General features: G+C 42.1%; 1 protein-coding gene across 1 annotated transcript in view; it reads left to right on the top strand.

Annotated features, from left to right (window-relative positions):
- The first annotated feature begins 2,433 nt into the window (after nt 1–2,433).
- Nucleotides 2,434–24,981, top strand: part of GDF11 (growth differentiation factor 11) — a 38,317-nt gene continuing 15,769 nt past the window's right edge. The window contains exon 1 of the mRNA XM_032210714.1: nt 2,434–3,168. Coding sequence (XP_032066605.1) covers nt 2,778–3,168 — 391 coding nt within the window. The 5' untranslated portion in view covers nt 2,434–2,777. The remainder of the gene's footprint in view (nt 3,169–24,981) is intronic.

Genomic DNA, 24,981 nt, shown 5'->3' with positions numbered 1-24,981 from the left:
CTGTTTTCATATGCAGAAATCTGCACTAGAGCATTTCTAAATTTCTTTCCAGAAAGATTTCACTGATGGACTGGAACATTTTTATATTCTGTGTGTCTTACCTGTATTTGTTGTAAAAAAGAAATATTGAGCCTTATGCTTGATGATCAAGCCCAGTCAGTTGATAGGCCAGGCATGAAGAAATGCAAAAGTAAAACCAGCCTCACATGCTTGTATTCATGGATCCTCTGATCTGAAAATGATGATGATTAGCAGGAGAAAGAAGTTCTTTCTATCTGGCTACCTTACTGGGTACATGACTGCACATATTTTCTCCATGAGGGCGTCTACCCTTACCCCCCACCCTTCCCCACTCATTGTGTGGAGAGGCTTCTTACTAAGCAACTCTATGTGATAAATGAGACATTCTTTTCTCAGGATGACCTTTTACTGTATGTGCTTTTGCTGCTCAGGAATGTTAAGAAGTGAAGGACCCAATGGATGGAAATGCCAGGCTAAGGTTGGGGATGGCAGCAAGAGGGAGCAGTGTGCCAACGTTTCAGATCATGGTTTTTTTTCCCCCTAGCCCCACCTGGAGACTCCAGGCCATGGACTGATCTGAACTTTTAGGCAGCAGCACAAGGAGTTATTCTTCTGTTCAATCCCTCTCTAAAGAGAAATCTGCTTAGATCCTTTCAATTAAATAAGTAACGAGGAACCTTATAACATCCATAGACCGAATGGCTGAAGACAAATACTGTTTGAAATGTGCATTTGTCTTACAATGCTCCTTTGCCCAGGTCTATAGTGATCCTGATGGGCACGCCACTAAGATAGGCAGCCTGGTGCCCTTTCGAGTGATAGATCACCTATGTAATGCCAGGTCTCTGTCCACGGCAGCTGGGACTTCAAAAAATTCTGGTCCAAAGGATTTGTGTGTATGTGTGTTACTCCGCCCAAGATTAGGTTGGCTATTTCAGGAAACTAAGATGTTCTATGCACTTCCCTTTTTTACCTATACGGGAAAAAGAGCAACTAATTTACACTCATACTACTTTGGAGCCTAGACATTACAAATCAACATACTTCTCCCGAGGATCATATTTTGAGTATCTGAATATTTTGAGGGGTTTTTACAGGGCCCACCAAAGCAGAGGTGCCACTTGGGCAAGGCAGGAGGAGAGCATATTTGACGGGGCTTCTTCATGCACTCGACTGTACTTCTACGTAAGTAAAACCGAAGCTCTGCTGCTGGCAGGTGAAGCGGAGCTCCTGCCTCGGACAGAGCATCGCAGCAGACCCACAGCCGCCTTTCTTCCGGCTCCGGCTGCCCCTGCTCGGCCCCATCGGCAGGCTGCTCTATTGGCGCCTCACCTGGCCCGCTCCCTCGCCCCCTTTCCGCTCCGGGGCCGGCGGAGAAAGGGCTCGAGAGCTCGCTCGCTCGCTTTCCCGCCAGGAGTCCCGCGGGCGTAGGGGCGGAAGGTTGCTGCGCTTGGCCTGCGCGCCTCCGACGGCCGCCCCTCCGCTCTCCGACGGCAAAAAAAACACAGCCGCACGTGGCTGGGCTCCGGGTCTGGAGCCACGCCGGGCACCTTTCCAGGCGCTCGGGTGCTGGGCAGCAGAGTGGCGGCCGCGGGAGACGCAGCGCGGGGCAGCCGCAGCGCCTGTCGCCCGAGGGCAGCGGAGAGTGACAGCAGCCCGCCCGCCAGGCCAGCTTCGGGCGAAAGGCGGGCGAGGGCTCCCTCTCTCTCCCTCTCCTCGGCTCCGCGCTGTCTTGGCTGCGGCGCGCGTGTCTTGCCGGGCGGGAGCGGGGAGGAGCCCTCCAGGACTGTCAAAGCCACCCAGGACCCGGAGAGAAAAGGAGAGAGCTAGAAACGGTCGAATCGATCGGGGAGTCAGACGGCACGGGCACTTAGAAACTGTCAAATGGCCCAGAGAGAGAGAGAGAGAGGAGGGGAGGGACGCTGAGGCAAACTCTGCGCTGAAGCAAAACGGTGCTGGCCGCCTCAGAAGTCCAGAAGCCCGGAGGGGCTCGTGTGTATTGGGGGGGGGGAGCTCCAGGTGGGTCGGCACCCGAGGCGGGACGAGGTCGAGGATAGTGGCGGACGCTTATCCCTCGCTCTCTCCGTCCTCCCCACCCTCTGGCCGCTCGCTCGGCCACCGCTTCGCCCGAGCCGTCCCTCCCCGCGTATTGTTAGGAGCGCCTCCTCCCCTCGGGGCCCGGGGCCGAAAGCCACCCCGCTCCGCCTGCCGCGGGAAGGTAGCGCGCGGGGTTGGGGGTGAAGGGGAAAAAAGGGGACTTTGTTTCTTTAAGGGGCTGTCAGATGCCTCCTCCGCACGCTCCCTCCCTCCCTCCCCATCTGGGCGCCCCCTCCCCTCCCCGCTTCAAAGAGCGCTGCCAGCCTTTAAAAGGTTTGACACCCGGGAGAGGCGAGCGCGGTCGGAATGCTTCGCCCTGACCCGAGGAGAGCGCGGAGAAGTCCGCTCGCTTTCCCCTGCCGGTGACAGCCCTTTTGCCGAGAGCTCTTTTGTTGCCTCCGCAGCCAATCAAGGCTTTTTACGACACAGTTCAGTTGGGATATAAAAGGAGAGTCCTTCTTTCTTCCCCCCCCTCCTCTCCTTCCCCCAACCAGCAAGTCGCCCCCCCATCTCCAACCCCAAAGAACTTAGCGGCGGCGGCGGCACCACCCCCCAAGCACCCAGCAGCTGCAGCCCATCATCCCGAGGCCGAGCCAGAAGAGAAAGGAGCAGGGCTTGCTGGGCTAGGGAGCGAGCGAGCGAGCGGAGAAGCGCCAGACATGCCGGTGCCCAAGTCGACCGTCTTCTGGGGCTTCCTGGTCCTGTCGCTGGAGTTCTGCGCGGGCGAGCCCGGCGAGAAGGCGCCCACGGAGGGCGTCCCCCTGGTGACAGAGCCCGAGGACCAGAGCTGCCCGGTGTGCCTTTGGCGCAAGCACAGCAAAGAGATGAGGCTGGAGAGCATCAAGTCGCAGATCCTCAGCAAGCTGAGGCTCAAAGAGGCGCCCAACATCACCCGCGAGGTGGTCAACCAGCTGCTGCCCAAAGCCCCGCCGCTGCAGCAGATCCTGGACTTGCACGACTTCCAGGGGGACTCCTTCCAGCACGACGACTACCTGGAGGAGGACGAGTACCACGCCACCACCGAGACTGTCATCAGCATGGCTCAAGAAAGTAAGCCGGGGCTTCTTTGTTAAAGAAGGCAGGAGCCGGGCTGCCTGCAGCGGCCAAGCGCAACTTTCGCGGCCGCGGGCTTGGGGGAGGGAGGAGGAGAGCCCAGCCGGCCAGCCAGCCGCTTCGCCTCTGCGAGTCTTGGGGTTTATTGTTTATTGCAGCTCGGCAGAAACCGCTCCCAGAGCAGCAGCAGCAGCAGCCACAGCAGCAGCAGCAGCAGCGCTGGCGTCGCCAGGGACCTCCAAATCAAAGGGAATGGGTGGGCTCCTTTGCTGCAGATGGCTGGGTTTTTGCCGGGTGGTGCGGGGGGGGGGGGGGGAGAGAGAGCGAGGGAGCCGACCAGGTGTGAAGAAGGCATCAGCACTAAGTCCTCTCTCCATCTCCTTCTGGGCCGGATTTCTTTGAGTGTCTCTTAAGGACTGATTTCACTGTCAGGTTAGTTTAATGCTTAACCTGCCCCTGTGCCCTAGAGAGCAAATGCCAGGAGGGGTCAGATAGGAAAGGTTGAGTTGAATGAAAGGCCTCTGCTCCTCAAAATGTTCGACCCTGCTTTCTATGTTTGGGGAGGGGAGGAGAGGGGGAAAAAAAGAAGAGGAGAGACTTTTCCCCAATTGACTTGCAGAAACCTAATGCTTTCCCCTAAGTTGTGCAAAGTTCTTTGCCCAGCAGATGCACTTGAAGAGAAAAGCTCTGCTTTGTGCAGAAGCTTTTCTGCGTCCAGTTTTGGCAACACCAACATATTGTGCAAACTCATCCCTGTTGAGAGCTCTGTGGCTGCACTGTTCTGTGGGTTTGGAGCTTAAAGTGTGTGGAGGTAGAGTGAAGGGGAGGGGAGGGAGGGGGGGTCAGTGCGTAGATTAGTGTTGTGTGAAAAAGTACTTCTTGCCCAAACCAAATAAACCTAAGAAAGGTCATGGAGAGGTTCTGCTCCAGAGCACAGTTGCCGAAAGGTGTCATGATTCTGAAAGGCCTCTGCCAGTCATGCTCTCTTGCAAACAGAAAGGAGAAACAGCATTTCTCCCCGCTGGAGAGGGTAGCTCCTTTCTCTCCCCCTGCCAAGTTAAGGCATAATCCCTTTTGTGAGTTCCTTTCGCCAGCTGCAAACACTCAGAAGTTTGCCCAGCCAGCAGAGCGTTTGCAATATCCAGCTGCCTCCCTCCTCATCAGGCTCCCTCCTTGTTCTCTTTCCAGGTCTGCCAAAATCCAAGCCCCTTTGTACTTCTCCCGTTTATTATAACCTCACATTGAATGGCATTTTTTCATTTGTGAAGGGGGGAAAAATCAGTTAAAAGTAAATGTTTCCTAGAGCTTTGAGAAAACAAGCAAGAATGGCTGGGGAATGACAGGCCTATGTGGGATGTAATCTTTCTTTCTTTCTTGCCACCATTCCCTTGGCTGGTTTGCTTGCGAGGGGACAGTGTGGAAGTCCTTATGCAATATTGATCTTAGGGGGACCCTGAAGTGACTGAGGTATATTTTCAGGAGTTGCAGCGGTTGGAATTGCCATTGACAAGATACCTGTTAGTTTCAGGCTCCTCTAAGAGTGCTGCTGTTGCTTCTTTGAAAGTTTTCCTCTTTGTAAAGCATAAAGGGCAATTTAATAGAAATTGCAGGTAGTGCGAGTTGAAAAAAGACAAAGTGATCTGCTAATTTCTGTCACAGTTGCACAATTGCTAGGGGATTGTAGGGGCACTTTACTTGCTGCTTGATGGACGAGATAAGTCTCGGGGGTAGAGATCATTTTGAGATTTATTCTGGGGAGGAGGATGCGTGTACACACACATACATTCCTTCCCATGATAAATCTCAAAATGATCCCTCCCTCAAGACTTTAGCTTGCTCAGTGAGTACTGCAATTTCAGCATAGAGGCCCTTTTAATTTTCTTCTAGTTCAATGACAACAGCCTAACACAACCCTGCATGCTCAGCCAGCAGTAAATAATAACTTCATATTTGGGGGATATATAGTTATATTTGGCTGGCTATTACAAATAGAGAACAATGTATGCTTTATTTGTATACAATTTTCACAGGGGTTGTCAAACAAGGTAAGCCACACAATTTGTTTCCTGCAACACACTAGCCAATATCTGACAAAGCACATAATGTTTGGTAATACAGTGTGTGTGCCAATTTATGCTTCGTGCAATATAGCCAGAGTATTCTTTTTGAACAAGTGAAATCTCGCAGTATCCTTCAGGGGGGAAAGGTGTACTGGAGCCTGAAATGAAGAGCAAATGCTGACTAATTACAGCTCTGCATTATGAATCTGCAGCTTTTCTGCCTTCTTTGCTTGCTTTGACTTCAGGGAATAATCTCTGTGGTACATAATCCTTATATTCAAACATGAGACAAGAGTCACTGAAACTCTATTGTGTAAGCAAATCTCTCTAGGGCTAAGCTCATATACATGCATCTGATGCCTGCAAATCAAGCAAACTTTCCTCCTTGAATAATTAGGTGTCATTCACACATTCACCTTCATTTGCTACACTTTTAAGTGTGCTCCCTTCAGCTACAGACCTCTGTAGTTCCAACTTTTAGTTAGGAAAGCTTTGCCATCAGGGGAATGCAGATGCTAACACCAAAGAGGAACTGATTTTCAAGTGGGGGAAACAATGCAGAATAACTTTTCATGCAGTTTTTTATAGCACTTCAATTAGTTTTAAAAAATTAAGAACAGTTGGTACAATATTCAGTTAAAGAATGCTGGATAGCAGCAGTATGCTTGAACAAGTGATGTGTAACCATATTATAAAATTAAGTGGAGATGAGAGCCATTTATTTACCATGCTGAAAACAGTTAGCATAGACCAGGGGTGTTAAACTGGTGCCCCACAGGCTGGATGTATCACGCGGAGGCCACACCCACCCCAGCTCCGCAAAGGGGGGGGGATATATTGCAAAATGTCACATGATGGCAACGTGATGCCCTAAGTTTGATACCCGTAGCATAGACCCTTTTCCATATGAGGCATAGGTGTTAGCCTTATTGGTCCCTCGGATTGCAAAAGCAGCATCCTTAAAAGTGCTTGTTGTACCATTTTGCCATTCATGCTCGTGTAAGATAACTTATATAAACTTTTCTGAGCCAATATGTCAATCAATTTTGGATATTACAGCAAGCAAATCATAGAACACAAAATTTCTTTAAATTCACTGTCTGTCTATAGGCACTGTCTTTTCCTATAGGACAGGAAATCATGACTTTTCAAATGCTGCTGCCGTAGCTAAGAAGTCTAACGTTGCGGGATCCTAGCAATTATAACTCAGCAGCACCTGAGGGGTAGAAGCTTCCTATCCCCCCCATTAACTTTTTGTGCCTTCGAGTCAGGGTTGACTGCAGGTAAATTGCCTGGACTAATCCCTGCTGTTCCCTTGGCAAGGTTTTTGGAAGTGGTTTGCCTTTGCCTGCTTCCTAGGGCTGAGAGAGAAGGATTGGCTCAAAGGTCAACCAGTTGGCTTTGGGCCTATGGTGGGATTAAAACATGGTCTTCCAGTTTCTAGCCTTTACCACTACATAGAACTGTCTTTCCATTATCGTTTACAGCAGGATATAACTTAAATCTCAAGGCTAGTTAGGCTGAGAATAAGGGGCACTGAAGTCATTCTGTAATTGCAATGAGATGAGATATATTTGAAGAGGCTGCCACAAAGAAAGGGGAGGGGTGTCAACCTATTATCCAAAAGCACCTGAAGGCAGGAAAAGAAGCAATGGATGGAAACTAAGCAAGGACAGAAGTAACCTAGAACTAGGTTAGAGGAAATTCCTGATAGTGAGAATATTAAACCAGTGGAATGGCTTGTCTTCAGAATTTGTGGGGGGTTCATCACTGGAGGTTTTTAAGAAGAGACTGGACAGCCATTTGTCTGAGACGGTATAGCATTTCCTGCTTGAGCTGGAAAAACCTTATTGGAGTAGAAGACCTTGAAGGTCCCTTCCATCTCTGTTGTTTTCATCTGTTACTCGGTGAGAATATGAAGTCCATTGAATGTGTTCCAGTATATTGATGAATATCCTCTTGATCTCTGGTTTCTAGAGCAATAATAGATTTTTAAAGTATCATTTGGTATATCACAGCAAATAAATACACCTTAAGAATGAGCTTAATATTATATGAGTTAGAAAATTGGAAGAACTATATTTTAAAACCTGATAGGAATTAGAGAATTAGAGAGTTGTTGGTATCATATGATAAGTTAGATATTCAGGCTAATATATTATCAATGAAATCACTAGGAGACAGGTGTTTAGGTCATTTGCAAAAATCAATCTATTGGTAAACACTGAGCAGGAATGGTTAGATGGATGAAGGGTACTGTCAAAGGGACACTGAGGGAATATCTGAAAAACTCTTTATCCATATTCATCTTGTATGAGGAATAGATGTTACAACCCTCTAATGTTGCTGAACTGTATCTTTAAGCATATTTCACTATGGGCCCTAGTTGGTGGGTATTCCTGAGGTATTTTTTCAGCAAAATTTAGAGTCATAGGTTCTTCATTACTGATTGAGGGATTTTTTTTTTTACTGTTTGAAATTAAAGCATTGACTGAAGTGTACATGATTGCATTGTACTGAAAGTAGATCGAGTTGAAAATATGAGTGAACCTTGTAATCTCCATAATTATTACTTCTGTGTTGAGACTCCATCTAACCATTTTAATGGTGTTTTAAAACTGAATGAGGATTTGAGTATATATCATTGGAATGGCAGCCTGTTTAACTGTTATTATTATAAATGAATATAGTTTATTTTCTGGAACAGCCTGGCTGGACAGAAATGGTATCTGTATTAAGGAATATAATTCCTATCTTATCAAAGAGAGAAAATGACTACTTGAAGACCCCATCTTATTGTGGAGATATAGTGAGCTTGGGGGAAAAATAGTTCCTGCCTCCTCCTCATGTTTTATTTATTTGTTTTAAATTGTTTCACATCACTTACTTTAAAAAAAAGTCCTCAATGCAGTTTACAATAAAAGTATTTTATGTGGAGTAGAGTTACCTGTTAAAAATCAAGCTTAATGACAACAGGTTTTTGATTATTTGAGTGAAGAACTTGTCTGTAGTATTGTCTATCCAGAAGAAAATAAATCTAATTCAGTGCTTAGGTGGTTGGATGTTTTATACTTTGTCAAATCTCTTATTCTTAGTTGAAAAAAAGTCACTTTAATCTAATCATAGGTTTAAATATTACCACTTACTGGCTCACTCTAAAATTTATATAAAGTAAATTATAGCAAATATTATATTTTATTAATTTTCTTTAAATGAAAATATTAATTCTTATATGACTTGCCAACAGTTCAGCACCATTAGTGCTAACTTTGCTTTTTCAGAATGAAGTGACTTAAATAACACTTGCTGAGAAAAAAACACTTCTTTGAATCGAATCAAATCGAATCGAAGCTATCCAGCCTGTCAGTGCCCCTTTTTTTGAACACCTGTTGCTTAAAAGGGGCAACACATCCCATCTTTATTCTCCAAGGAACTGTATATAATTAACTGTAGATAATAATTATAAAAATTGCTAGATTTTTATTAACAACAACATGTGTTTCTGGTCAAGTCAAATTCCCCAAATATTAGCAGTCAATGAAATGTTTGAAATGTAAACTGCATTTAACCTTATGTTTCATATTTATTTATATTGGTCTTTAGAGATCATAAAATTGTATCATGAAGTTGTTTTGCTATTCATTAGTTCCAACAACAAAAATCATACTATGAGATTGGGAATCATTAGGCTACATCATTGAGAAAATTAGAAGCCATATGCTGAAAATGTTTTGGAACATCTCTTTTATACATATTTCTAAGTGATCCCCATATATATACTAGTATCACCATATTACACTCTCCTACTTCATACTTTATGTCAATGAATCTATCAGATTCCTTTTAGTGCCAAACAAATTTATTTCCAAAGATTCTTCTATTGCATGACTGAGGTAAATACTGTCCTGGAACTGGGCATAAAAGCCTCCAGCACAGGTGGCAGACGAGGCAGAGTGCCACCCTGCAAAAACTCTGCAATGGACTATCTGTGTACTGAGACAAATACTCAGGACTGGTTAGCATCATCAAATTGGATGTCACTCAAAGTCTTCAGTTATCACTCACTTGTTAACTGGGGCTCAAAGTAATTTGAGTGTTTTTCAGTAAATTGAATAAATGCCTCAGTTACCCAACTCTAGAGAGAGATAATCTTTTCCTGCTTCATTTGTAACGGCTTTTTCATGACAAAAAACGCAGCAGGGGCTCAGAAGGACTTCTGAGCAGTTAGATCTCCCCCCCCACAAATGAAATGTGAATCTTCTTTCTTCTCGGTTTCCTACGGTGATCTTCAATCTCTATAGAAAACAAAGCCAGATCTAATAAGCAATAGTTCTAATCAGAGGGAGAGCAGTAAAAGTAGGGTGAAGTGAGCTGCAAACCAAAAGATATGTTCATTTCATTGAACCCTCAATTGGGAGTCCTTTGAACCTTCAGTTTCTCCCAAAATGTTACTTATTAATCCCGAGAACAGAGATTGAGAGAGAGAGAGAAAGAAAGAGAGAAGACCTAATACTGTTCAAATAAATCTAAAATAGTGGATCAATTATCCACATTGGACTTGGCTGTTACGTCAAACTTCCTCCAGAATACTGCTGAGGAAGTTAAGGAAATCAAAGAACTTGAAAGCCATTAAAAGTCCTCAGGAGGGGTGATTCACACTGAACTGCTGGACTTGAAATCCAGTCAGCACTTGGCATGGGTAAAAAAAAAAATCTGGCTCTGTAGAAGGAGAAAAAAAATGACCATTCACAGTAAAGCAGCTCCAGAAGACTCCCAAACGAAACGTACAGTGGCTTAGAAATGAGTTAATTAATGTACATGGAACCATTTGATGAGAAGAAACCTCTATTCTGATCATACAGGCGGTAGCCATGGGATGGGAGTTTAAAATTAGTGGATCCAAGAATCTGAAGTTTAAGATAAAAGATGAGCAAAGGCCATTCATCCACTGTCCCAATACATCATTTTGAAAGAGATGAATAGATGTACTTTAGAAATAAAACTATTTGTTACCTTGTGGTAAGATGGGCGGTCAATAAATTTAACAAACAAACAAACAAACAAACAAACCACTTGTAACAGAATAGAATTTGAACAATAGTATTTTGCAGGCTTATAGTGTCTCTGCTTCTGCCCCCAAATGTACCCACAGTATGAGACTGGAAAGACAGAAAATGTATACCAGGAATACTTACCGCATTGTGTGAATCGCATCCATTTCATAATCATAAGCGTCGCCTTCCCTTCTAATGTTATGCTCTTCGGAAGAACTAATGATTCCAAAGGCTCAGTTTAGCAAGCAGCCACGTAAAGGAGGAACAACAGCGTATGGTCTGGAGTGTGTGAAGGCCGAGCGGAAGGAAGGGGTGTGGGGTGAAAAGGTGTGGGGGGCACAAGTGTGAGGAATCGCAATAGGGAAAAGGACTTCCCTCCTGGCCAATTCTACAGCTCATTGAGAAATTTCTTTCTCTAGCATTAATAGATTTGGATTGCTTTGAAATTTTACTGCCCATAAAATCGGTGACAAGCTGAGACTTTTTTCTGTGTTAAACGTTTGCTGCTCCTCCTTGCTGCAACCATCTCTCTCTTCTTAACAACTTGCTTCTCCCCCCACTCAACTAAAATAAATAAATAAATAAATAAATAAAAAGTCAGCATGCAAACACTGACAAGAATAATCCAATCTGATTTTAATTAGCCATGTGGAAAAGTTCCCTTTGCCCCAGGCTCACTGATTGGCTGGAGCTCATCTACTCAACTCTTAGGTTTCATCCCCTGGAATCCTGGACATTCTTCTTCATCTCTCTTTCTCTGGATGACAATTATGATTTTTGCTGCTTACATTCTTTCATGAAGCAATTGTTTGTGCCAGTGTTTTTATGGTTCCTGAACAGAAGGAAGAGAAGATTTTATAGGCAATGGGGCCATAAACCTTTCTGGGTCTCTTCTCAGTCCTTCTGTCCTGTTCTCCCCCCCCCCCTTTTAATCTAAAGCATACATTTCTCCCACTGATAGACAAGAAACTGGGAAAGGATAATTGGGTTCTAAACCATTTATTGGCTACCCATGACCCCTGCTGACCTTTCGTTTGGGCACTGGAGGTGGAGAAGGGAAGTTAATGAAGTATCTTGTAGGTTTTTTCAGGGTGTGTGTATATGTGTGTGACAGTGTGAAATCCACCAAATGCTATTCTCAGCCCAGCATTCTGACTGCAAGGAGTAGATTTAAACCAACAGTAAACACAAAGTGGTTTGCAGGCATTATATTATAATATTATTTATTATTTGTTCCAAAATGTGAGGTCAGGAATTAGAGACTGAAATATCTCAGGAAAATCTAGGCTATCAATGTTGATTACAGTACATTAATAGAAGGAAGCTGGAATGGTGAAGTGTAATGAGACTTCAATTTTTAACAAGCAATGAAATATCTCAAAAACAGATAGGAGTAAAATGTCACACTGATGTTTTCAAAGTATGTACAACATATCTTTAGTAATAAGCCATTTATGCACAGATAGTATTATATGTGTGTGTGTGTGTGTGTGTGTATGCATATGCATATGTATAATGTATATGTATACATATACATATACATACACATATACGCATGCATGCAGTTGCAACTTGGCCTAATTATATTTTCCTTTTCTTCCTTTTCATTGCGAAAATATATAGTAAATTCCATCCTGCAAGAGTGATGCATCTTATAGAGCTTTCACGGAGTACCTACTTATATTTAAGTGAAATGTAATTCCAATACTAGTATAGAAATAATTATGCCAAGGTTATGTGATATCATAAATATATTTCTTTGTGGAAACATCTAGGGAGTAGTTTATTCTTTAACCATGGGAACAGCTTGGCATATTCAATGTGAGGTGGGGAATGTGGTCTCCAATGCAATATCATTAGTACAACTTTGTTAGTAATTGAAGTTGTTCTTACTTTGTTTATAAACAATGCTAAGTTTGAAAAAATAAACAGGGCAACATTTTTATAAAAGGAGACCACAATCACCATCATCATGCCACAAAAACAGCCATGTCTGGAAGTCTAGCAATGTCACAGTTGAGGGAGGGTATGGGGCAGATATTTTCAGTTTAATATGTCAAGATGTGCCTCCATGAAGCCAAACAATAAATAAAATTGTACCTCCAAAGTTCAGTGGCATACGAACTTCTGTGGAACGGTCTGGGGGCTACAAAATAGAGGCTGAGTATTATATGAGATTTGTAGGCCATGGGGTATTCATCCTTGCAATGAATTCTAGAAGAGCCAACATTAATCATTAATGCCAATAGAAACTAAATAGTGTTATATGTATCCCACAGTAGCTCTATTTATTGCAGCAGGTAGCAATACGTATGAATTGTTTAAGCCAGCTCATTAAACGTAAAGGAAACGGTTCCCCTCACAAATATGTGCTAGTTGTTCCTGACTCTAAGAGGCGATGCTCATCTCCTTTTCAAAGCCGAAGAGCCAGCGCTATCCGAAGATGTCTCCGTGGTCATGTGGCCGGCATGACTAAATGCCAAAGGCGCACGGAACGCTGTTACCTTCCCACCAAAGGTGGTTCCTATTTTTCTACTTACATTTTTACGTGCTTTTGAACTGCTAGGTTGGGAGAAGCTGAGACAAGTAACGGGAGCTCACTCCATTACGTGGCACTAGAGATTCAAACAGCCGAACTGTGGACTTTTCTGATCGACAAGCTCAGCGTCTTAGCCACTGAGTCACCACATCCCAAGCTCATTAAAGCAGCTACATTATTTTAGGTTTGTGCAAGAGCCAAAATAAACATGCAATGACTTTAAAGAAGTGCTACATGTACACACCTGGGGATTCCAAAGCACTCTTTCTAAATCATTTCCAAAGCATGCACAACCATCGTATCTTTGTCACCAAATACAAAAAAGTTGCTCAGCTAGTTGGGGACTATTTTAGAATCAAATCTCAGTTCTAGTATTCCTCAATTAAGGAATTATCAGGATTGTATATCTATAAATGCCTTTAAGAGATGGTTCATACTAGTGATGGGTTCCAGCAGGCACTACTGCTGGTTCGCTCGTGTGTGCATTGCACGCGCTTGATGAGTACATGCACAGTGCAATGAAAATTGTTCTGCGCATGCGCAGAACTGAAAAACAAGATGGTACTGCCTATGGCACTGCCCAGGGAACCAGTTCAGGGGCATGGCAGACCTGAGTCGCTGCTGGTTCCAGCGACCCAGGCCACCCAACCACTACCGGTTTGGCTGAACCGGTCTGAACTAGTAGGAACCCACCACTGGTTCATGTTCATACCACCCATGTAACTCAGTCAGCCATTAACTTGGTTATAGTTCCTTACACAATTGTGTCATTTCAGTTGTGCTGTCCCTCATTTTTTTCAAGGCCTGCCTAATACCCTATGAATTCTTAAACCAGGAAAAGGAAGGGCATGTCACTATGTCAGTGACCACTGACCCACTGGCCTGGCAGGCAGCAAAAAGTGTGAGTTTGCTGCAGCTGGTTAATATTATGGAGAATCATTGATTTCATTTATTTACATGAACATCTGTATACTGTCACACTTCAGAGACCATTTCCAAAAATAAATTCAATAGGTAGAGTTTATTAGATATTAAATTGACAAGAACAGACAATTTACTTTATCATAGTTGACAGTCTGAGAAGCGTCATATACTGAGAGTAAGTTCTGTAATGGGATACTTTGTGTCTTTAGCCAAACTATAGTACCACATCTTTCCTTTAAGGATTAATGAGTTGAGGATTAGGCACTGCCCAAAGGTTAACAGAGTTTTTGACAGACACAGCTGACCAGGGGAGCTTAATTAGGCTCACATTTACTCTGGTACAATTTTGTTTTTCTCCCACCTGAATACTGACTAGTAGATCTGCATAGCACGCTGGAGGGCACAGATAAATTAACATGTTAAATTAGTTATAGCCCAACAAATAAAGATTCTGTCATTTGGTTTGCATGACACACCCATAGTCAATCCAAGTTCACTCAATCTAATTTTCTGATGTTGCACAACAATGAACCATAAAATAACTAGATGGACTGGCTTGTGGAGCATATGAAAGCTAAAATGCTCTGTGCACAGTCACTCATGCCCTTGTCCTTTCTCGCCTGGACTACTGTAACGCTCTCTGCATGGGGCTACCCTTGAAGAGCACCTGGAGGCTTCAACTGGTCCAGAATGAGGCTGCGTGGGTTATCATGGGGGCACCTAGGTGCTCCCATGTTACACCCCTTTTAGGCGGCCTGCACTGGTTGCTGGTTGTCTTCTGGGTGCGATTCAAGGTACTAATTATGACATTTAAAGTGCTCCATGGCTTAGGCCCAGGGTACCTGTGAGACCACCTACTGCCACCAGTAGCCTCCCATCGTCCAGTGCGATCCCACAGAGTTGGCCTCCTCAGGGTGCCGTTGGCCAGACAGTGTCGGCTAGCGACCCCGAGGGGGAGAGCCTTCTCTGTGGGAGCACCTTCCCTCTGGAATGAGCTGCCCCCAGAGCTTCGTATAATCCCCGACCTCTGATCCTTCTGACGCACCCTAAAAAGTTGGCTTTTCCAGCAAGCCAGCCTGGCCTGAACAAAACAAAACAAATTATTGGTCATTGTTAATTTTAATTTGAATTTTTTAAAAAATGTTATTGTCAATTCTTATTGGGTTTGTCTGGGTTATTCTATTTAATTTTTTTTAACTTTTGTATTATGTGTTTTTTTAATGTTGTACGCCGCCCTGAGTCCTTGGGAAAAGGGCGGCATATAAATCTAATAAACCTAAACCTAATAAACCTAAAATGTAATTTGGGTCACAGTTTAGTATTTTGTGTAAAAACAACCTATTTCTGTAATAAGTTACATGCTGGGTAATAGATTTGGGACATTCTGATTGTTTTTAACTGAAAGCAGGAATCACGAGGACTGGAAGCCAAAAAATACTAAATATGAGTGCCTATTAACTGAGCTTCCCACACAACCCCAAATGCAGATTAATAGTATGCAAACAATTGAAAAAATGTCACTGAAATATTATGACAAAATTTTCAATTCAGATGTTTTAGGTGTATCTGTGTGAGAGAGAGAAAGAAAGGAGAAAAGAAGATTACCACTGGAGCTTTAATCAAAGGAAAATATACATAATTGACCATCAGTATGGCTGCCAAAAAGGTTTAAATTCCATAAAGATGGAATAATAAAAATGATTAGATATAAATTCCAGCAAATAAAAGTCTCATCTATCCATTGCAAAGGAGGATTATTTTTTTATAAATGCAGATTAATGCTAGAATTCATAATACTAATTATAGGGAAAGTAGGGTATGGACTGGAAACGCTTTGCAAAGATACTTATATTCAAGTTTAGCATATAACTATTCCCCCCAAGTACTATATGTCTTCCAAGTATATTGGGATGAAAAGTTCTAAAAATTATGGATGAAGAATTATTGGAGTCAAAATTTAGCACCTCAGGAAGGCAGCTGGTAGGGGAACAGCTGATTTAATTCATTATAGAAGCAAGAAGTAGGGTTATAGCTTATTCTATGCAGATCCAGTGTTCTGCTTCTATCTCCCCATAACCTCTGGAAGACTTCTCAAAATATAGACCATTTCTCTATACTGTGTCAGAGCAGCGATCCATCTATTCTGGCGTTCTCAACGTGGACTGGCATTGGAAATTTCTTACAGTATTCTCCAGTCCTAGTTGTAGATTGTACCTAGGATCTTCTACATCCAAAGCACATGCTCTAACTACAGTATAATCCTGCCATCCTATGATTCCACCTCTAGTATTGGCAGATCCTGGAACTTGGAATGAGAAGCTTGTACCCATAAAATGTTGTATGCCTGTTGCTACCATGTTTCCCCAAAAACAAGACAGGATCTTATTTTCTTTGATCCCTGAAATAAGCACTTGGCCTTATTTTTGGGGAGGTCTTATTATTTTTGAGGTCCAGGAGGCGGCAAGTGTGGTCACCTCATGGCTGCTGCCTTGTTGCAATATTTTCGGAGAGGGCTTATTTTAGCCCATGCATTGAAAAGCCCAATTGGGCTTATTATCCGGGGAGATCTTATTTTCAAGGAAACAGGGTATCAGCCCAGGCAAGTATGAGTAATTACCTGGAATGATTTGATATTTTATGTAATATAAGGTAGGGAAATTTCAAATTCCTAATAAACTGCAAGATAGATGACTCGGTAGGTCATTATTGGTGTGCATGTGCATATGTTTGGAAAGGATAAAAAGGGCCAAGATAGAAAGGAACATGTCCAGCCATATTCAGCGCAATTCATGAAGTAATCTAGACCTTCAATAATTAACTCTTCCTGAATAAATCTGCTTACTTTAAGATCCGCTAAGATGGCCTTCTCCAGATAGATGATAGATGGATGGATGATAAATATTAAGGAAAAAAAATTGTTGGATGTAGGAAAAGACTTCCTTTATGGAATTATGGGGTTCCCTTTCTTGAAACTTTATAGGTACATAGGTAAAATATTTTTATTTTAACAGCCATACTGTATGACTTGCTGGGTTGGTTAGTCTTAATGAAATGGAATTCTAATTTTTGCCTGCTTTAATTTGCTGTGCTTCACCTCCCCACTTTAAGAATTCTGTTATTCAGCTATGATTTATACATTAAATCTTGAATTTGTAATTACTTTAAATTAATTGTTTTAACACAAGACAAAGATGGAGTACACATTTACTAAATAAAACAAATATTGCAGTATGTGCTACTTCTCACTTATGTGCATTTATTAGCACAGGAGTAGGCAACTTGGCACCCTCTAGATGTTTTGGATTACAGCACCCACATTATCATTCTTCTTGGGGTTAATAGGGGATGGATTTCAAAACATTGGAATGTACCATGTTTGCTTTTGATTACTTTGGGACATGTGCACATTCACTTTCTCTCTGCTAAGCACTCAGAACAGCTGGATAGATTCAGGTGTCTTGAAGCCATGTGAGAAGAGAACAGTATTTCTCAGACAGAGATGCAAAGCCAGCTCTCTATTTCTGGTTGATTTGCTTCTGTAGTAAGAAGTGTAAGAACGACATTCAGCAACTGGTAGAGATGGCTAAAGGTTTCACTCTCTAAATATCTTCTATTATTGCACCTGCCATGATAAACCTTTCTAAGGAAACTTCATGAAGTTCATATCTATGTACTAGTGGTGAAATGCACTTTTTTTTTTTACTACCGGTTCTGTGGGCGTGGTTTGGTGGGCATGGCAGGGAAAGGATACTGCAAAACCCCATTCCCTCCCCACTCCTGGGGGAAGAATATTGAAAAATCTCCATTTGCACTCCACTCTGGAGCTAGCCAGAGGTGGTATTTGCCAGTTCTCCAAACTACTCAAAATTTCCACTTGCTGAATTTCGTGGCACGACAAAACCGCGCTCGACTAAGCCGCGCCCGATTAAACCGCGTTGCTGACGTCATCAACAGGGCGACAACAGCGAGCGCGGAGAAAGAAGAGCGCTTTAAATAGCGCTTTGAAAGCAAGCCGATTCAACTTAAGGTAAGGGTTAGGTTTAGGGTTAGGTTTAGGGTTAGGTTAAGGGTTAGGGTTAGGTTTAGGGTTAGGTTAAGGGTTAGGATTAGGTTTAGGGTTGGGTTAAGGGTTAGGTTTAGGGTTAGGTTTAGGATTAGGTTTAGGGTTAGGTTAAGGGTTAGGATTAGGTTTAGGGTTAGATTAAGGGTTAGGTTAAGGGTTAGGTTTAGGGTTAGGTTTAGGATTAGGTTTAGGGGGGTTAGGTTTAGGGGTTAATTTTAGGTTTAGCGTTTACAGCGTGCTTCTGTCTCAGCCCTGTTGTCACCCTGTTGATGACGTCAGCTACGCGGTTTAGTCGAGTGCGGTTTAGTCGAACACGGTTTTGTGGTGGAACCACTGAATTTCATCCCTGCTATGTACCATAGAAATGTAAAGGCTCTATGTGGAATGTATAAAAGCTAAATTCTCTAAAAAGTGCTACAACTAAGATTCTAAATCTTTGAACTGCTTAGTATAGTTGATTCATGGTATTGATTATGTGACACAAATTGTTTTTGACTCCTAGAGACCACATAGATAGATTTTCTCCATGACAAGCTATCCCTAACCTGATCTTTCAGGTCTTCCAATGGTGCATTCATCGCCATTGTTAACTATCCACCTTCTGCTGGTCATTCTCTTCTTCTCTTTCCTTTCACTTTCCCCAGCATTTTGCAAGGCCTTCATAGCTGCTCAACCAAGAGCTAGTCTGTGACATATGGTATTTCTTGACTGCTTGTTCCTTTGCTGTTGACGGTTGATCCTAAAAGGCAGAAATTATCCACCGCCTTCATTGCTAATTGTAAGATTGGTTGTTCTGCCAGTTGTCATTAGTTTCGTCTTCTTTATATTTACTTTTAGTGCCATTTTTCTCACTGGGCCCCTTAACTTTTATCTACTTGATACTTTATATTTTGGGCTATCGAGATTAGTGTCATGAGCATAGTATAGGTTATTGATGCTTCTTCTTCCCGTTTTAAAACCATACTTATCTTCCAAGACAGCTCCCCTTAATATAGGAATCACAAAGTGCATGCTATCTTAAATCTTGCAGATCCTAAGTTGGGTCGCCAAATTCACTCCTGAATTCACTGAGCCACTCTAAAAATGTATGGAGAAGTAAATTAGAATCCTTCATGTTTTCAATTTGCTAGGTATCCATGTGATGAAGACCTGGTTAAAAAGAATCAAGCCTAGTATCGCATTCTGAAAATATATTTCACCATGAACTACATTTCCAGAGTTTCAAAATGGTTATCTGTATGCCACCATTCCCCACTCAGATGAATTCCGGATTTGCAGAACTACAACTTTTATTATTTGCTAACAGCATAGTCCTAGACCTCCATTATGCTATCATTCTCTCCCTCCCTCTTTTTGCAGCAAATGGGGAAATAGCCAGGGGCATGGCCCAGAACCATGGACAGCGCCTTGGCAAGCTGGGGGAGGGGACACACATATCCAATACCATTGAGAATAGATGATCAGCAGTAAGAGAGAGATGGTTAATGTTTGATACGGATGTTATTACATAGTGCCCACAATCTCTTCTTCCTTGGAGACTTCAACATAATAAATAAGGGACCTCACATAGGTGCTTAGGGCGCTTAGATGTAACACGTTAGCAATATTTTATTTTCAAGGCTTCAATGGATTGTCTAACTTTTGGTCTCAAAGCCTTTTGCCACAACAACGCCTGTAACTATCTGGTGTATTTCAAATGGCTAGGCCTAAAATATTCGGGGGGAGGGAGAGAAAAGGAGGAAAGGTTTTCTGTCACTTTAAGATCTGGCAGAAACTGACAGGGAGAAATTCTCAGGGGAACACAGCATTAATTTGGGACTTGTGCTCAGCAAATTGCCTTGGGCATTCGTTAGCAGAGGCCTTTGCTCCTAGCTGGCTGTACCGGGAGAGGCGGCTGGCTGGTGTCATGACCTTGGTGTGTTAGCAGGCCTTGCGGTTCATGGCACATGCAGCTGGGGGTGATTAAGCTGAGCGGGGTGCACTAGGCAGGGGCAAGGGGGCCCTCCTAACTGAATGTAACCCAGATGTCTGTGAATAGAGGAGGAAGGTAAGGAGTTTGTCCACTGGGTGTTGCTAACTGATATTGGGAGGGAGGGAAGAAGTGCCTCCTTCTCACACTCAGCCTATTTGTATAACAACAGGATTCAATCCCAATCACTCTTCTTGTCTGCACATCTGCCTTGATAGAAATGATTCTCCATTCTCCCTGGCCATTTGTTCTATGCCAAGAGAATGTGAGGAATCTCCTGTCTGCAGCATCTGGTCCTGAAGGTTTTCTCCTCTGATTTTTCCCAGCTTGTCTTATACATGAGGCATCTATCTTGGGATCTCTATGCAGGGATGATAACCATCATGGCTGGGTTTTGGATGAGAGGATTCCTCGCTCATTTTGTTTGCTGAAAATGCATTAGATTATTGTTAAGAGCTTTTAATGTTTGCATGTTTTGTTTTATTTATTCTGTTTCTCTAGTAAAGATTGCCTGGATTTATGGTGAAAATTGATTCTCCAGTAAAGAGAATTTCACTAGATTCTAGTAAAGACTGCCTTTATAGGTGGTCTGTATTTATGGTTGCAGTACATAACTAGATAGGTGAAGATATTTAAAATGTGACACGGATTAGCAAGAGATCAGTTTCAATCAGAACAATCCAGACCACTAAAGATCACAGACCAAGAAATGGCAGTAATTAAAGTTTTGTTAATATTCTTAAGGTTATGCCAAGAGGCCTCTCATGCAGTGACATTTCAATACCATACTAAAGGAGACATTCAGAAGGAGAAAATATAAACCATGTATATGATGATATATAGATATGCAGCAGATTGTTCCAAGAATATCCTCTATTCTAAAACATTGTCTTTTTGTTTCCGAATCACAAATAACATCTGATTATTTTAAAATCTGCCTTAAAATGTTGAGAACAGGTACTCTTGGAGAAAGGACAGGACAGCATGGAAAGCAATGTCTATTTAATATATATTTTATACTTGCTTAATTTTTCAGTAGTGTTGCCTTTGATGTAGAGTTGGTTGATAGTGAGATAGGTGACATATAAATTTAATAAATAAATAAAATAAGTTTATCTAAATCAGCACTAATGATTAATCTTTTTTCCCCAAATTACAGAAATGAGACATTGTAAAATTATATGATTCATTTAAGGCTAACAGTGAGGTAATGAAGTATGAGTTAATATGGGTAAGTTTCTTTAGTGATATGGTGCACAAATTCTGTGTTAAAGTTTAATTTTAGGGATTTTTTAAGAGTTAAAGAAACCTATGCTGATCCAGGTAGTCCTCAGTTAATGACTGTTTAGTGACTGAACTTAGAACGGCGCTGAAAGAGTGGTTTTATGACCAGTTCTTAAACTTACAACAGTCATAGTGTCCTCATTATCACAATTCAGTTGCTTTGCAACTGGCACACATTTATGAGAGTTATGGTGCCCCACAGTCACATGATCACAATTTACAAGTGTCAAAGGTGGCTTCTGACAAGCAGTCAATGGAGAAGCCAGCAGTAAGATGCAAATTGCAGTCAAATGACATCATGCATAACAACCTAGGGTGATTTGCTTAATGATTGCAGCAATATTGTCAACTTAAATCTAGCTCGGTCATCTGATATTTTATCTAATGACTGCTTAACTATGGAGTTGTCAGTCCCAGTTGAAGTCATTAAGTGAGGACTATCTGTATTGCACTGTATTCTAAAGCAAGGATAATATACAACTAATGCTTGTACTATATGGTAGATTAAAAAGTCTTCTTTTCTATGAAAACAGATAAAATTGAAGGACTTGAACTATGAAAAATCTAATGATAATGTGAAACCTGATCAATATGAATTCTGTCGAGAAGTACTTAGCAGATGCTTTACTGCAGAACAACAAAAAGCCTGGGAACATTCATATTATTTTATTTCTTAACTTGGAAATATCTAGAAGATCAATCTTTGGAATTGAACACCTAGTCTCTTTTAAAGATAAATCCTAATTTTGTAAATAATATATTTTATTTACTGAATATCTCAACTTCCAAACAAATTATTCTAAGAATAAAAATGCATGGGGAACCCCCCCCCCATCAATAGAAACATATTAAATCATAATGTTGAAATATTAAAATCCCAATTTTTGTCTAGATAAATGTGATTTAGCTCCTCACTGAAAAGTAAAGAAGCGAGTGCAACAGAGCATTTCAACTTGTCACAGTACATTTAGGATGGGAATATTAAACTGTTTTGCCTTTATAGTTTCAGTGATTCCTAAAAAAAATGGAAGCCTATGGTTGATCTTCCAGCAATGGCATCAAGGGATCCTGGCACTCTGGAATGGTTTGCAAGCAACCTATCTGTCACATTTTGTAGCCACTGAAGTTTCTACACCATTTTAAAAATAGACCCACATATAACAAATAGTAACAGCCGAACTGTAATTGTAATGCTTGTGCCATGTCATAGATAGCTGATGACACATCTGTCTGACTTAGGAGTGGCTGTAGGTGCTACATTAGATTTAAATGGATGCATGAGCCTCTCACTACAGCCATCACCAGGGAATCTTGAGATAGACAACAGGCCTGTTTTTGAAAGCTGTGTTAAATCTTTACAGGCGGCTGTTACATATAAGTTGGGTTGACAAAATCAGAAATGAGGTGGTGATAAAATGCCTGGGAAAGTCAAGGGAAATCATCAAAACCATAAAAAAGCGAAAGTTAGCATACTTTGGACATGTGGTAAACCATAAAAAAGCGAAAGTTAAAATATTTTGGATGTGTGATGCGACAAAATATGCCATACTTCACTTAATCCTCCAAGGAAAGTTTGAAGACAAATGAGGCCCAGGCAGAAGAAGAACATCATGGCTTCAAAATCTAAGGGACTGGCTTGGACACAACTCAACAGCACTTTTTTGTGAGACTGTTGATAAAAATAGGATCGCCAACATGATTGCCAACCTCTGATCACAGATATGGCACAAGAAGAAGATGTTAAATCTGCAATATGTCTGTCTTACTTATCAACAGCATCTCTCTGTCTTTTTCCATCCTTCTTTCCTAGGTCTAAGTTAGAGTGACTGGTCCAAATCACCCTGCTGGCTTTGTCACAACTCAGAATTTTCTGGATACTAGCTTGGTGCTTTTATCCTATACCAAACAGCTATTGTCTCTATCATGTTTAGATTTAGTTTCATTTGGTTCATTTTGATCCAGATGATTGCTGAACCAAGAAAACATTTGTTGTTCCTTGAACCAAGAGCAATAGAGCAAAATACCAAACAGCATGCCAGAGACACCTTGTTTCATAACTCTGGATGACCTTTCCCAGAGGTTTTATATAAACACGAAGCATGAATAAAAAGCTGGAACCCTATAATTCATTGTAACAAGTTAGATGTTGAACAGAGATTTCCCTTCGACATATTTTGGATAGGGTTTGACAGGAAAGACTGGTACTGTGACAGAGAAAAGTCTCCAGGGCTGCAGGAAGAGAATTTAGCCAATAGCATCAAAGACTGTCAAGAGTAATAGAGCTGCAGTTTGACTCAGTCCTGTAAGCCAAAGGCAGAAAGGCAGAGAAACATTTGTTATTATCTCCTGTGCCATCTAGTCTACGTTGATCTGATTCATCTTTTTTCTACTTGTGTTCAAGTTGTAGTGCGTCCTCCTCCTGCTTTGTCACTGTTAGTTTTCCACTACTCTGGCTTTGTGAAGGAAGAAGTGAGCCCCTGGCAGCAATCATCGGGGGGACTGCCTCTGTATTCTATAGGTCAGCCAAGGCTTCCGTAGTATTAATAGTTTATTGCCAGGAGACGATACAGGGATATTTTACAGCACATTTCAGAAACAATTTTCAACACCATTTGAAGGATGCACAAAAGGTTCCATGCACGAAATAGCCAGCACTGGGCTGTCTGTTTCTAGACTGAAAAATGCTTGGATTTTCTTTTGACTGAAGTAATATAAAGCACTTTATAATAAGCATATTTGGCATGTACACAGACCCACAATGATGCATTCTGGGCAGAGGATTTCAGAATGGAGAGAACAGAGAAGAGCGGAGTCATCAGAGGCAGTGGTTTATGACTAAGAAGACAGGAAAAGGAAGGCATTGGCGGTGTACAAGGCATGTGGATGAAGAAGGGAGAGGTATACCCATCTTCTCCTGATCACTTTTGGAAGTTCCCTCCAGATTTCGTCTTGGCCAGAATCCAGAACAACCAAAATTTCTGGGTTTCAGAGTGATTGAACTTCTGAACCACAAACTCTTTGCTTTGAGTTGAAACCAATTTCCCCTGGAATGGGACAACTTGCTGTGACCAGCTTGCCGTGGCCAGCTCACCATCACCAAGTTACCTCTGCCAACTCACCACAAGACACCTCCATATGGACAACTAACCACTAGTGGCCAGAGGGAGAGTTGGGTGAGTGGGCGAGCAAGAAGGTGGGCAGAGCACAGAGCGTGTCAGGGTGGCAGCAGGGAACACATTGGGGCAGAAAGTGGCAGCTGGGGGTTTCCCACTTTCATACCCCCCCTTCTGTCACCTATAGAGAATAGAGTTACAGTTAATCCTTGATATACAACCATTCATTTAATGACTGAAATAAGTGCCTATAACCAGTCCTTGCAGTTGCAACAGTTGTGATGTCTCTGCGATCATGTGATCAAAATTTGGGAACTCGATAGCTGGCATGTATTTATGATATCTGCAGTGTCCCTGGGTCACATAATGGGAATTTGCAACCTTCCCAGGAGACTTCCAACAAGCAAAACCAATGGGAGAATCCAGATCCACTTAACAACCGCATGATTTGCTTAACAACTGCAATTATTTGCTTAACTGTCATGGCAAAAAGTTCATAAAATCAGATGTGATTCACTTAACAACTGCATTACTTAGTGACAGATGTTCCAATCCCAATTGTGGTCCTACGTAGAGGACTACCAGGTGAAAGTTATGACTCCTTGCTTTCTAAACAAGCCCATTGTCTTGCTTCTTCATGGTAACAAAGTTCATAATACTAATTATGGAAAAGCTTCTGAGTGCCCAGTTTCTGAGCAAAATCCAGCTTCAGTCTGAAATTTCCATCCAAGCTTGGATGAAATCAATTTTTTACTCTAAGCCTCTAGAAATATTTCTTATAGACTATTTAATGTTGTTGGAAAC

This window comes from Thamnophis elegans, chromosome 2, assembly GCF_009769535.1.
Source record: "Thamnophis elegans isolate rThaEle1 chromosome 2, rThaEle1.pri, whole genome shotgun sequence".
Taxonomy (NCBI): domain Eukaryota; kingdom Metazoa; phylum Chordata; class Lepidosauria; order Squamata; family Colubridae; genus Thamnophis; species Thamnophis elegans.
Note: the sequence above shows the minus strand (reverse complement) of the source record. Positions and strands in the feature narration are given on the sequence as shown.